The sequence below is a fragment of the Pelobates fuscus genome, chromosome 6 (assembly GCF_036172605.1).
Source record: "Pelobates fuscus isolate aPelFus1 chromosome 6, aPelFus1.pri, whole genome shotgun sequence".
Taxonomy (NCBI): Eukaryota; Metazoa; Chordata; class Amphibia; order Anura; family Pelobatidae; genus Pelobates; species Pelobates fuscus.
The window spans coordinates 208,037,818-208,051,891 of record NC_086322.1 but is presented as its reverse complement, the minus strand read 5'-3'; the positions used below and the strand labels follow the sequence as shown (position 1 = coordinate 208,051,891).

Sequence of the window (14,074 nt, the reverse complement as noted above, 5' to 3'; positions counted from 1 at the left end):
TTGCTCTCATATTTTGACGCTGGAGTCTGGGTTAAAGTTGGTGACAGAAGTTTGATGCAGGGGCATCAATGTCAGGAGGTGACATTACAACGTCAAATTCTTGTGATCCCAATGCACTAATCTGCAGAAAATATTGGTGCTTTATAGGTAAGAAGAGGTATTTGTTTTAACATATTTAAAATGGACCTTAGATTAACCCCTTAAGGACACATGACATGTGTGACATGTCATGATTCCCTTTTATTCCAGAAGTTTGGTCCTTAAGGGGTTAAAATGATCCTCAATAAAAAAATAAAAGAAATAGTTTTACACAGATAGTATATACTTTTTGATACTCTATCACTTCTTTTACTTAGTGAGTCATCACAATTTTTTTGAATGCTCACATTGCTCAGAGGATCATTTATTTGGCTTTAATAAAATTAATCATTTTACGATAGAAGATGTAATATTAGGTTTAATTTACTGCTATTAAATTCTTGGCCACGGATTTCCTCCTTAATATACACATCTCAGTAGTTCCTTCCTGTGCTATTATTAGAAATGAGTACAGTTCCTGAAATAAGATGATAAATCCAGTGCTGACTTTGATTACATTTACTAGGCTGGAGTGAATTTAATGGCTGATAAATCCAAAAGGGAATTGTATTATTAAATAAAGAGAAATCAGGAATGATTTTTGTACTCTTTACTGTCTTTATTCGAACACATTTATTTTTATATGGTCATCATCTCCCCCCTCTCAAAATAAGAAACCAATTTTGTCATGTTTTGTAGCGTTATTGACTAATTATTACATTTTGTAGAGTTGACACAAAGAAAAATTGCGTATTTTAGGCCAAAATAGCAGAATTGGACAAATTCACAAACATACTATATTTCCATTTAAAGAGATAGTGTAAGTGCCAGGAATACAAAGCTGTATACCTGTCACTATGGCTCACTCTGTCCTTCTCCCCCTCATATCCCCCCGCCTTGGTCAATAAAGGGTTAAAAACCCTTTATTTAATTACCTTATCTCAGCGCAGATGTCCCTCAGTGCTTTCCTCCTATGTGTTGCAAAATAAACATTGCAGTTTCTCTGGAACTGCAATCTTTAATATTGCAGCCGTGAGTGCAGTAGGGACTCTGTGGGCAATGAGCTGAAGTGCTCTGGGTGCCCATAATGTCCCTTGAAGAGATTTTTTTTTGCAACCCCAATCAGAAATGGAAACTCTCTACACTGAGCTAAATTGGTGTTGCTTAGTTTATTTTCTGAGAGTGATCAGCTGATGCTTTCAGTAAATTAGCTAAATCCTACACACGGTTTTCACACTCCCTACTGGGGCGCCAGCCCTGGGGGCAGTTCTGCTAGTAAATTCAAATTTATATTTACTTTCAGGTTTTTCATTTAATGCAGAGATGGTATATTGGTGTGCTTTTCATGCATTGCAATGCCACAACACAAAATGCAAATAAAACACACAGTTAACAGGTGTGATTTAAGTAGATCCAGGTGATAAAATCAAGGTAATAACTAGTTAACTAATGTCACAATTTGAGTTGCTCATCTCAGATGAGTCATTGCATGAGAATTAGTTTAGTATAAGCTGATTATGATAGAGGATTTGTAGTGAGGGGTGGGGTAGACATATATAATTTTTTATACTCAATCATAATTTATAGGGTTACCTACCTGGTTTATGATTTTGTCTTCATCTGTCAAAATGCTGTTTGAAGTCAATAAACTGACTGATGTTGTATGTTTTGGGTTCAAATTAATCTTCTTTATATAAAGAAAGTGATGATACATAATGTTGAATTGTGTATTATGGGGAAATTATTAAAGGAACACTCCAGGCTTCAAAACAGCTTAATCTAAATTAAGTTGTTATAGTGCCAGTAGCCCCTGGAGGCACTCTGCATTTCCTGAATCTAAAAATTCAGAATCCAGAAGCTGCCAGGGAAGGGGGGGAGCTGAGATCGGCACTGGACGCAACAATGTTCGAGAACGGTTTAACCCCTAAAGGTAAGAGTGCCTCCATGAGCCTCCTCGCACCATAACAACTTAATTTAGATGAAGTTGTTTTGGTGCCTGAAGTGTCCCTTTAAGGTCCTGAATCATCAAAAACTTCAAAGATGTCTCTAGAACCCTGAGATGCCATTTTCTCCCTCGTATGCATGCTTCCATATTATGTTTTGTTTATAGTACATGATTTTTAATATTTTTTTTTTTTTTTAGTTTATATTTTATATTTGACGTATGTTGAATTACTAGCATGCTCCCTTGGTCCCATCACATCCCATCCCAAGTTCATACCTTTCCAGTGTTGGGAGAGGGGCTGTGGCGATTCTCTTTCTATTGCTTCTCTTCCAACATATCAGTAATTTGAAAAGAGTCACACTCCAGTGCTGCAATGGTTGTTTGCAACTGCTGCCATTAATTCAATCATTCTTCCATGACCAATATTCAGAAAGTGGTGATAAATAGACACACTAAAGGAGAATTGTCAAAGCATCACTGACACTTTTCCATCTCATATTTTGTGACTTTTTGTGGTGAAATGTTGGCTTAGTTTATGACATCTATTGCTTTTTTTTTTTTTTCAGCATAATGGATTTAGGAATATTTCTGAATACATTGTACATTATGACATTATATGGCCAGGCTAGGAATACACACAGTTACCAAAATTAGTGTTTTTATTTTTGCATTTTACTATTCTGTGAAAGTTAGCTAAAGAGACACTGGTGAATAGTGTGTAGTGAGTGTTTTAGAGAGACACAAGAGATGGATATAGAGACTGGTGGAGAAAAATATGGATGGGATGGATTCATTTGGATAGGATTGGAGCGGGAGAGGAAAAAGGAAATGAAATAAAAAAAATGGAGCAGAAAGGTGGCAATGGTAGCGGCAGGGATGGGTCACGGATGTATACATATGTTATCAAAGGGTGATAATGTGGTGAATGTAGAGCTATTTTGAAGAAAAAAAAAACCTGAAGTTAAAATAGTTAAGCTAGAGGCCAATCAGGGTTATTAACTAAAGTGAGAGTTTAAAGTGAAAGTCAAGAGAATTTCATATTTAAAGGAACACTATAGTGTTAGGAATACAAAACTGTATTCTTAACACTACTGGGACCCCCTGCAGTCCTCTGTCCATCCTTATCTCCACCCCCATCCCCTCCACCATGAAATGGTTAAAAATGCCTTTAAACACTTATCTGATTCCAGCACCGAGGTCCTAGAGAATTGTTGGGGTTTTTTAACCTAAAATATGAAATTCACATTGAATTCACCTTGAATAGCCCTGTTAGTGGTTTTCCAACTGCACTGTTAATACATTACATTCTGTAATCCTGCCATCAGTTCAGTACAATTTTTAGTGAGTAACCACTTTTTGTACAGATCAGTGCATGGAAACTGTCAGTGTGTGAGATCAGTGTTGATGGTTGCTGAGCTCATATTAGATATGAAAGTAGTCGTGAGTGTAAGAGTTCCGGAATTGGTATCTTGTCCAGGATTCTGCAGAATCTTAATCTTGCTTTAGACACAGAAATGGGGTTGGCAGACAGAGAGAGGAGTGATTGTCACAGAAAACAGCTGACAGTTGGGGAGAGAGGGGTGACCGGCACAAACTGGGCTGAAGTTGCTCGCTGCTGGTAAAAATCATGTTAATCTGCTCAGAATAACTTTATTAGCCTAGTAATGCACAGAATTAAAACACTGCAATGTCTTGTAATATTTTTTAGTGGACTCACTCAAAGTTATTTACTAGTGAGCACTTAAAGTGAACTTAAAATTTAAGGCCAAAGTAGCCCAAATGTAAGCATAGCTGACTGAGAATTTTTCCAGTTCGGCTATTTTGACCTTACGTTTGACATTTACTTTGAATTTTCACTATAGTGAATAACCCTAGTATAATAGAATGACGAGGAACATTATTAATGTGCTAAAATATACTACATGATTGTGACAAGAAAATATTAAAGGATCACTATAGGGTCAGGAACTCAAACATGTATTCCTGAGCCTATGGTGTTAAAACCACCATCTAGCCCCACTGGGCCCTTCATGCCTCAATAAATACAGCAAAATCTTACTGTATTCAAGCCGGAAGCTTTAGATCTGCATGCTGTTTGCCTCAGAAAAACAAGCTGTCTGCTGACATCATCAGCAGTGGTAGCCTGATCCAATCACAATGCTTCCCCATAGGATTGGCTGAGACTGAAAAAGAGGCAGATCACAGGCAGAGCCAGCACAAGTCAAACACAGCCCTGGCCAATCAGCATCTCCTCATAGAGATGAATTGAATCACTGAATCTCTATGAGGAAAGTTCAGTGTCTGCATGCAGAGGGAGGAGATACTGAATGTTTGGATGCATTTTAGGCAGCCATGACCCAGGAAGGATCTCTAACAGCTATCTGAGGAGTGGCCTGTGAAGTTATCACTAGGCTGTAATGTAAACACTGCATTTTCTCTGAAAAGACAGTATTTACAGCAAAAAGCCTGAAGGTAGTGATTCTACTCACCAGAACAAATTCAATAAGCTGTAGTTGTTCTGGTGACTATACTGTCCCTTTAAGTGTGCGCAAAATTTTAAAAACAAGCAGCTAAAAACTCCCTCAGATGTAATGGAGCCACAACATATTTGTGCCTTTCTAGGTAGCACCCCACGTGTCTTCTATCTTAAGACGTGCCCCACAGAGAAAACACAGGAATACAACAATAGGGCAGTATGTCTGACAAAGTTTAATATTTAATATGGATAAAGTAAAAAAATGGATGCTTACCATATGTAAAACAATAGGTCCTTGGCTCTAAGGTTATGCACCTAGTGTCAATGAAATGTTAATGAAATTATGTTTAATACAGAACACAACTATTTTGGACACTTGTTCTTTTTGAGAGCATGTTTGTTAATAGGAAACTATAATGGTGTCTCATGTCCTGTCTGACTGTTATAATGCATGTTACCTTAAGCAAATATTTACAATGTATGAGCTTTCTGCTCGATTTAATGCCAGTGTAATGCACTGTGGAAAGAATACAACTCTTCAAAAGGAAATGATACAGTTAATATTTACATATAAATATTGATGCAAGGACACTAATTTTAGTCCTGCGTAACACTTCTGAATGTCACAGAGGAGGAACTTTACAAGTAAAAAATAAATAGAGGAAATGTGTAGTAATATTGCCACTTTCTATAACAATACAACAAAAGGACTTCTTAAAGGAGCACTATATTGTCATGAAAACAAACCCGTTTTCCTGGCGCTATAGGGTTATTAGGTCCCCCCCCTCCCTCATGGCCCCCCTTCCACTGGGCTGAAGGAGTTAAAATCCCTTCAGCCACTTACCATAAACCAGCACTGGGCTCCCTCGGCGCTAGTGACCTCTCCTCCCCCTGCCAACATCAGCTCCTGAGTGGAGCCAAATGCACATGCGCAGCCAGAGCCGCGCAAGCATCTAACCCGTCCATAGGAATGCATTACTCAATGCTTTCCTATGGGGATCTGAACTCATGCTGCGTGAGTTCAAAACGATTTTCATGCTGAGAATCACGGAAGCGGCCTCTAGTGGCTGTCAGGATTAACCCTGCAGTGTAAACTGCTATGTTTACACCTGCAGGGTTTAAACTAGGGGGACCTGGCACCCAGACCATTTCATTGAGCTGAAGTGGTCTGGGTGCCTATAGTGGTCCGTTAAGGGCGAGTTGTGTTATTATCAGTTATATAGCACCAACATCTTCTGTAGCACTTTACACTTTCAAAATGAGAATTTAGAACAGCAAATAAATGACAAACACATTAAAGGAACGCTCAAAGCACCATGAACAACACCACAAGCCTTGGTGCCCCCCTCCATTAGTTTAGAACAGTTTGACTGCTTACCTGGGGTCTTCTGGGCTCAGCTCCTCACCTCCACTACCAATGCCAAAGAATGCAGGAGTTTACATTAGCTTTTCTTAGGTAGAGTGGCTGTCACTATCTGGGGTCTTTGCATATTTTTAAAAGACCCCTGCTGGTAACTGCTCCACTTGTATTGCAATGTCCTGGGAGTGCAGGGGAAGGTAGTTTTTGTACATGTCCCTCGCAGGAGCCGCCATCTTGTTCCACGAGGTCCTATTCAGCTTCTGCCAGGAGCCAATGTCAGCACAGTAGCCTCACACATGCACGGGAGTACAACGCTGATGTCTATGGACTCTGATATCTGATATCTCCCTATAAAGAGCCTTTTTCCTTTCATTAGTGATAGGCTTGGCAAGAGATAGCTCTGTCTTTTGTCAAAGAGGAAAAATAGAGATAGACCGATATCATTATTTCAGTTGATTACCGGTTGACTTTCAGGCCTATTACCGATAACTGGTGCCAACATTCTGTACACATTCTGTGGAAAAAGTAACGCAATTTCTACACAAATGTTGCATTAACCGAACATGATGTAAGCAATCACACTCCTAGTCTCAGACAGCCAGTACATGCTGGTTTCAGTGAAATCCCACCTTGTACAATGCTGTTACTGATAGGAGTTTGATTGCTGTCAGCAGTCACACTCAAGTCACTCTAAGACAGCCAGCACATGCTGGGATCACTTAGATCCCAGACAGTGCTGTTACTGATAGGAGTGTGGCTACTGACAGCAATCACACTCCTAGCACTCTGTCAGCCAACCCGGTGCATTACAGTATTTATTCATGGTGTCATCTCCTTGCCTTCTGCTGAGCTCTGCATGCAGTGACTCACAGAAAGGGGTGATGTGAGGTCACGTTGTGGCACCTTATTGGCTGGCGGCTAGAGTTTCTGGATGCTGAAAACAGTGTGTGGTGACTGGGAGAGGTGAGTAATTTATCATTAATATATGTAAATTACAAGGCCAATACTGATTATCAGTAAAATGCTGAATATCAGTTTCATAATTAGCGAAACCAATAACCATTCAAACCCTAAAAAAACTTTTCAGAATTTTTTTTTCTTTTTACTTTCATTTAATTTGGGGCTGCTCTATTTCATTGAGTGAGAGCTCTCGGAAAAAGAGCAGTCAGTAAACAGCCGCTATTCTGTAAACGCAGCTGTTGCCGATAGTAGAGACAAACCCTGTTGGGCCAAAAGATCTGGTCTATATATTAAACCCCTCCACCCAAATGTAAGATAAAATATTAAATCAGACACTGCCCCTATCATAAATAATCAATATGAATCAGTATAACTTATTGGATTATGTAACAGGTTCTCACCCTGTACAGACAATTAACCATACACATAGTTGCTGGCTTCCTTGTGGGAAATGAAGCATGGAATCCAAGGCAGTGATCCAAAATTAAAACTGAACAAAAAATTCTTAATTTCAATAAATTCTAAAGCTTTACAAGGTGCTAAAAGAAAGGGGAGGACACCGAATTGAGAACTCTAACACATTTGCTGGAGTAGTGACCAGGCTTCCTGACATTGAATACAAACCAGTCAGCCATTGTTATCTACACATTTTGGGATATTATTTTATTACAGGACAGAGCACACTGGTGTATCTTGTTCAATAGTTTTTTTATTTTTCTATGTTCATTTGTTAGTTGTTTATTAGTTCTCTTTATTATATATTTATATATTTTTCCGTAACCTCAAAATTATTATCGAAGGTAGAAACTATGGACACTTGCAAAAACCTAATCTGTGGTAACATCCATAATTCATACATACCTAAAATTTAATAAAAATGTTTGATACTAAATAGACATCAATGAAAATCTAAACATGTTCACAGCAAATTTCTAAAATGAATCTACACAATGCAAATATATATATATATATATATATATATATTGATTCAGTTGAGCACAGTGCAAGGATGTGATTTATTTTTTTTATCACAGATGTGACAGACTCGCCTTATATTACTGTATAGAGATGCAATTATTTACTATAATAGAGAACGGAACACTGTAATCTGTGTAGAGTGGAAATCTAGTGATCAAAACAGGAAAGAGATGATAAGAAATTTAATAATTGAACATTGTAATACAATATCTTTCCAAATGTGTTCCAAATTCAGCCCTTATACCGAAGAAACCATAAATAACCCAGTAAAATTATTAAATCATATGTCATTTATGTGCATCTTAAAGATGTGGCTTAGTTTGTGAGACATGGTCATGTGTTACATGATGACTATCTACTAACCTGAAGTCCTATTGTGCCCTTTAACCTGCTCTATACACCGTCACCTAACAATCCCTGATTTAGAAGTAAACCGAGATCTTTTGATATGCCTGCAAATCTACACTAAAATCAGCCTCTCTTCTAACTCCATCCTGGGGGTCATTAGTCAGTGTGGAAGACATGCATAGAGTTGCATTTATTGGCTAAAAACAGCCAGCTGACACAGCCCTGCAGAAGATGCCTAAAGTGTTGCTCCATTATAAGGTATCAGGGAAAGGGTAAAAAGCCGTTATCATGGCCATTAATGTGGGCGGTAGTGGTTATGATGCTTGGATGTAACCCTTTAATGATTACACTCCCCCGGTTGCCTCTATTTATATTCATTATCTATTCGTCCTTGTGCCGAATCTCAATATCTGGGTGCAGCTATTTTGTTCTTCTCTGCCTACGATGCCTGCTGTTTGCCCTTAATTTGGATTAATATTACTGATGTATTGTTGGGTACATTTGATTGGCAACTGAAACAAAACCTTTCTTAATCTCCAGCCATTGTCAAGTTTTGCCAACTTAAATGCAATATATACAGAAAAAGTAGTCCTTACTTTACATTATTGTATTCTCTGTGGTTCTTTTTAATAGATTCATACATAGGGAACTACTTAGAGGCAGGCTACTTAAAGTTTATTTTTGGTGACAGAGCCTCTTTACCTCTCTTTTTTCTCTCCTTTTCATTCCTGGTGTAGAAGTCCAAGCACTGTTTTCCTTTTGTACCACAAGCTACCCATTGGTCCTATCCTCGCTCTTCACCGTAAGTGTGAATTCCAAGTGAATTTTACATTTTAGACCAAAACAGCCAAATTGGATACATTTTTCACTTAGAGAAGTTTTTGAATTTGGCCATGTGGACCTAAAATGTGGCAAATTCCTGACAAATTCACAGTTTAGTGAATAACCCTGTAAGTGCTTATTGACACAAAGTTAAATGAGCACTATAGGGTCAGGAACACAAACACATGTATTCCTGACCCTATAGGGTTAAAACTACCATCTAGCCCCCCTGGTTCCCTCATGCCTCCTTAAAAATAGCAAAATCTTACATGTATTCAAGTCTGGAGCTGCTAGCTCTGGCTCTGTTTCCTTTAGACCTGCCCACTGCCTGCTGACATCGGCAGAAGTGGTAGCCTGATCCAATCACAATGCTTCCCCATAGGATTGGCTGAGACTGACAAAGAGGCAGATCAAGGGCAGAGCCAGCATAATTCATAGATATTAATTGAGTCTATGAATCTCTATGAGGAACGTTCAGTGTCTGCATGCAGAGGGAAGAGACACTGAATGTTTGGATGCATTGTAGCAGCCATGACCCAGGAAGGATCTCTAACAGCCATCTGAGGAGTGGCCAGTGAAGTTATCACTAGCCTGTAATGTAAACGCTGCATTTTCTCTGAAAAGACAGTGTTTACAGCAAAAGCCTGAAGGTAATGATTCTACTCACCAGAACAAATTCAATAAGCTGTAGTTGTTCTGGTGACTATAGTGTCCCTTTAATGTTTATCTACTACATCGCAGGGATTCTGTATGGTGTGACTTCTTTTTCAGCTTATATTTTATGTTCCCCATCCTGTTCAAATGTAATTTATGGTATTCTGATGAAACTTTGTACACATTACAAATTGATTGTCACGGAACACTGATTATTAACACTCCTCAAACACAAGATTACCACCAAACCCACAGCAAAACGAGGTTAACGTCACAGGAAGAGCCCTTGGTATTTTGTTCTGTTTTCTCTGTGGGGTCAGTACGCATAAGGAAGGATTATGTTCCTGTTTGTAATTCTTATCAGCCATATAAATTCCTAAAGATCTTGGCCTTTTGTAGTGGGTGTATGTTACTTATTAGTTTGGCTGTAGGAACAGGAAGTGAAACTGGTATGATTTCTGTTCCTGCACGTGCTTACAAAGGGAATACAGAAAATTAAAGTTTGCATATGTATGTATTTTTATCTGTCTGTCTATCTATCCAGAGAGACTTCAGAAACTATGCAGACATTTCATGTTTTTCAATTTTGCAGCCGTATGCTACAGTTGTTTAAATTATTCTTTTTTCTTTTTTCACATTAATCCACAATCAATACCCCAGAATGGCAAGGCAAAAAACAGATTTTTGACAAAACCAGAAACATCTCATTGACGTAAGCATGGAGACCTATAACCTTGTACTTAGTTGAAGCACCTTTGGTTGTGATGTGACAGGCGTTGCAGATCCTCTGAAGCTCTGTCAGAATGGATGGTGACAGTCAGTGGGCAGTTATTTTTTTTAGATCTTTACAGAGAGTTTGATTGAGTTCAAGTCCAGGCTCTGGCTGGATATTTGTCCCTATTCCACTCTTATATAGTCTTGACTGTGTGCTTAGGGTCATTGTCCTATTGGAAGGTGAACCTTGAGTTTAGGCTGAGGTCCTAAACCCTCTGGACCAGTTTTCCTTAAAGGGTTTTTCCAACCTTTTTGTTAAGCTGTAGAATAATGCCCTATTGTAATCATTCTATATGCCTCACCAAAAATAAATGTTTAAAGAGCGTTTTAGCGCGGGGATTAAAAAATAACTGAGATTGGGAGAAGGGAGTGCTTAAGTCTGTGGGAAGGGATGGAACACAAGAACTCCTCCCTTACAGTCTCTGCCTTCAAAGGTGAAGGGTTACGTGTGTTGGCAGCATGCAGTGCGCGCAGCCGACAGACATAAATATTGCAAAGAATTGGCGTTAGGCAGCCTGGATGCAACTTGCACCCAACATGCAATTGAAAATATCTCTGGATGTGTGCACAACCAGACTCCTACAACCATGACCACTTCAAAAAGCAGACGTGGTCATGGTGGTTGGAGTAATACTTTAAGGATATCTGTATTCTCAACACTGACCAGTCTCGTAGTCCCTGCCAATGAAAAACACTCTTCAAGCTTTGCCTTTGGGGTGATATTGTGCAGGTAATGAGTGGTGCCTGATTTCCTCAAGACATGATGCTTTGAATTAAGGCCAAGCAGTTAACTCTCTCTTATCCTCTCATCAGACCAGAGAATCTTTTTTTTTTTCCTTCTCCTTATCGGAGCGTCCTTTAGTTGCTTTATTTTACACATTTCAAGCAGACGTTCTTGGTTGGCCTGTCATCCAGTTCTGTGTTGGTTGTTCCAAACTCTTTCATTTAAGATTTAAGGAAGTTCACTGGGCTCTGAGATTCTTTAATGCAGCTGTAATTTCTTTGTAGTCTTCCACAAATCTGGGCCTCAATACAATAATAATATCTATGTGCTTTGACCTTATGGTTTGGAGTTTGCTCTGAGATGCATTTACAGCTGTGCGATAAATATACAGGTGTGTGTTTTTCCAAATTATGTCCAATCAATTCAATTTCCCACTGGTGGATTCCAATCAAAGTGTTCACATATCCCAAAGCAATGGGATGCATCTGAGTTAAATTATACCTGTCAAAGCAAAAGTTATGACAAATTCATTAAAAGTGATGTTTCAGGCTTTTCCTTTATATAAATTTGCTTAGTTTCCAATAACCTTTTTTGTGCTTTGTTATTAGGTATTCAGTGTAGATTTGTGTGCAAAAAAATGATTTAAACAATTCTAGCAAAAGGCTGCAACCTAAAACATATGAAAAATGTAAGGGTTTTGAATATTTTCTGAATGCATTATCTATCTGACTGTCTGTCTATCATCCATCTGAGTGTATCTATCTGTCCATCACAAACATTCCATCTGAGTGTATCTATCTGTCCATCACAAACATTCCATCACAAGGCTACCTAGAATGCAGGGCATTTCCACCAGTCCCCTTGCCTGTGATTACAACATTCTTCTAATAACTCTTTCTTCTGTGATTGGTGAATATTGTTAAACTATTCCATAAGCAACAAGTTCAATTTTGGTCACGATGATGGCCTTGTTTATACTAACTCTCACCTAAAAATACCACGTGATCTAAAAGATACCTATCAGCTTTTCATGTTTTATGGGAAATAGTGGCATATAACCAGAGACATTTATTATGATTGTAAAGTGCTGAGTAATATTTTGGCGTTATATATGTGATGACAATAATAATGTTTTCAGAACCATTTGATGGCACTATTTTCCCATAATACATGACCCACCGTTATGTGTTCTCCATATAATTAACCAGTTTACAGTACTGCACACTATCAAGTCAAACCTTCAGTGTACATACTATTAACTGAATGGAATCTCAATTCAGATGGTTAGTCTATTAAAGGGACAGTAAATGCTTCATAAGGCACCATAACAGCTTCAGGCAATCAGTGGCCACCTGCCCGGCGGTACTCTGCGCTTCCTGAATCTGAAATTTCAGAAGCTTTATGCCACCAGGGGGAGTTGAGATTGGCGCTGGAGACAATTTTGGGTTAAATGTTCATGAGCTGTTTAAATTCTGAAGGTAAAAATGTGCCTGGGGGCCTCCTGGCACCATATCAACTTCACTTCGATTAAGTTGTTTTAGTGCCTGGAGTGTTCCTTTAACCCCTTAAGGACACATGACATGTGTGACACGTCATGATTCCCTTTTATTCCAGAAGTTTGGTCCTTAAGGGGTTAAACATGTTTTTTTAATGGAAATCCTATGCTTTTAGAGATTTACACTGTGTATTAATATGATTGACCAATAACTGAGAAATATAGATAATTATCCACAAATTACTGTATTGGCCTTACTGACACTGTTTATTCCCATGGCACTTAGTGAGTTAAACTAGCTGATTAAGTGTATCATGTATTATTTAATACTCTGTATAATGATCGGACTAATAATAGCTCTAGTAAACGTAGAATTCTGTTGTCAATCTGTTGTCTGGCATGCTGCGCTCACAAAGTTAAGTGACATATAAGTGACAGTGCCCGTAACCATGCTGTACTACCCAGGCTGATCGCAGTAGCTCAGAGTTTGCATAATCCACAGATGTCAGCTTTCTGTTAGCCCAGCATGTGACACAAAGCTTGCATCTCTTAAGTATTAAGAGACAGAAGTAAGCCAGAGCTTCTTTAGTATGTGCATGTTCTTTGCTGGTCTGTGTGTGCCGGTGTACCTGTCATGTTTTCTGAACACAGGCCTGTTCGTGTCACAGTGGCACAGGGGCACCACTAAAAGTGCAGAATGGAGTTTACACCCATTGGCATTGTGGCATAAAGAGAATCATAACTATATTGATACCATCTGTGGATTACCTTTGTTTTATATGCCTGTTGACGTAAATGCCCTAGGGTAATGGAGTCTTAATCAGTTGGCATTATCATTCTTATTATCTGATGGGGATTCGAGGACCCGGGAAAAGAAAAGACTTATTGAAATAATATGCACAGCAATACTCAGGTTAACCTGTCGAGGGGAAGGATTTCAACAGGAAGCTCACTCCAGGAGCGATCTGAGCATTCTTTCTTTCTTTTTTACTACTGCAGGATGGAGGATGAGGCGGTTTTGGACAGAGGGGCTTCATTCCTAAAGCACGTGTGTGATGAAGAGGAGGTAGAAGGTAAGGAAGAACACATACCTGTCTTTGCATTTTACCATGTGACAAATTATTTTCTCTTAGCAACCATGTAGAAGAGGTGAAGGCATTTATATCTTGTTACGGTAATTAAGGCATAGTATTTTGGTATACAACCAATAAATGCAACCGCATTGCTTGTTTTAGTAATATATTTTCAATATGCCACATCTTCTGCCGCATTGAATATATTATACAAATTCAAGAATACCATGATTGCAAGAATATCTTAAGGGCAAACCTCCTGAACAGACACCAAAAAATCAGCAATGAGGACTTATCTCAAATTCTCTCCAGTGTGTACAAGGGAAAAATATACTCCTTTATACATCTTATTTATACATTTATTTATTTTTTCCGTATTACCAAAAA

General features: G+C 38.6%; 1 protein-coding gene across 3 annotated transcripts in view; it reads left to right on the top strand.

Moving 5' to 3' along the window:
• SLC4A4 (solute carrier family 4 member 4) overlaps positions 1-14,074 on the top strand; it is a 237,617-nt gene that overhangs the window by 35,983 nt on the left and 187,560 nt on the right. For all 3 annotated transcript variants that reach the window (XM_063458670.1, XM_063458672.1, XM_063458671.1), the window contains exon 2: positions 13,614-13,687. In XM_063458670.1, coding sequence (XP_063314740.1) covers positions 13,615-13,687 — 73 coding nt within the window. In that variant the 5' untranslated portion in view covers position 13,614. The remainder of the gene's footprint in view (positions 1-13,613; positions 13,688-14,074) is intronic.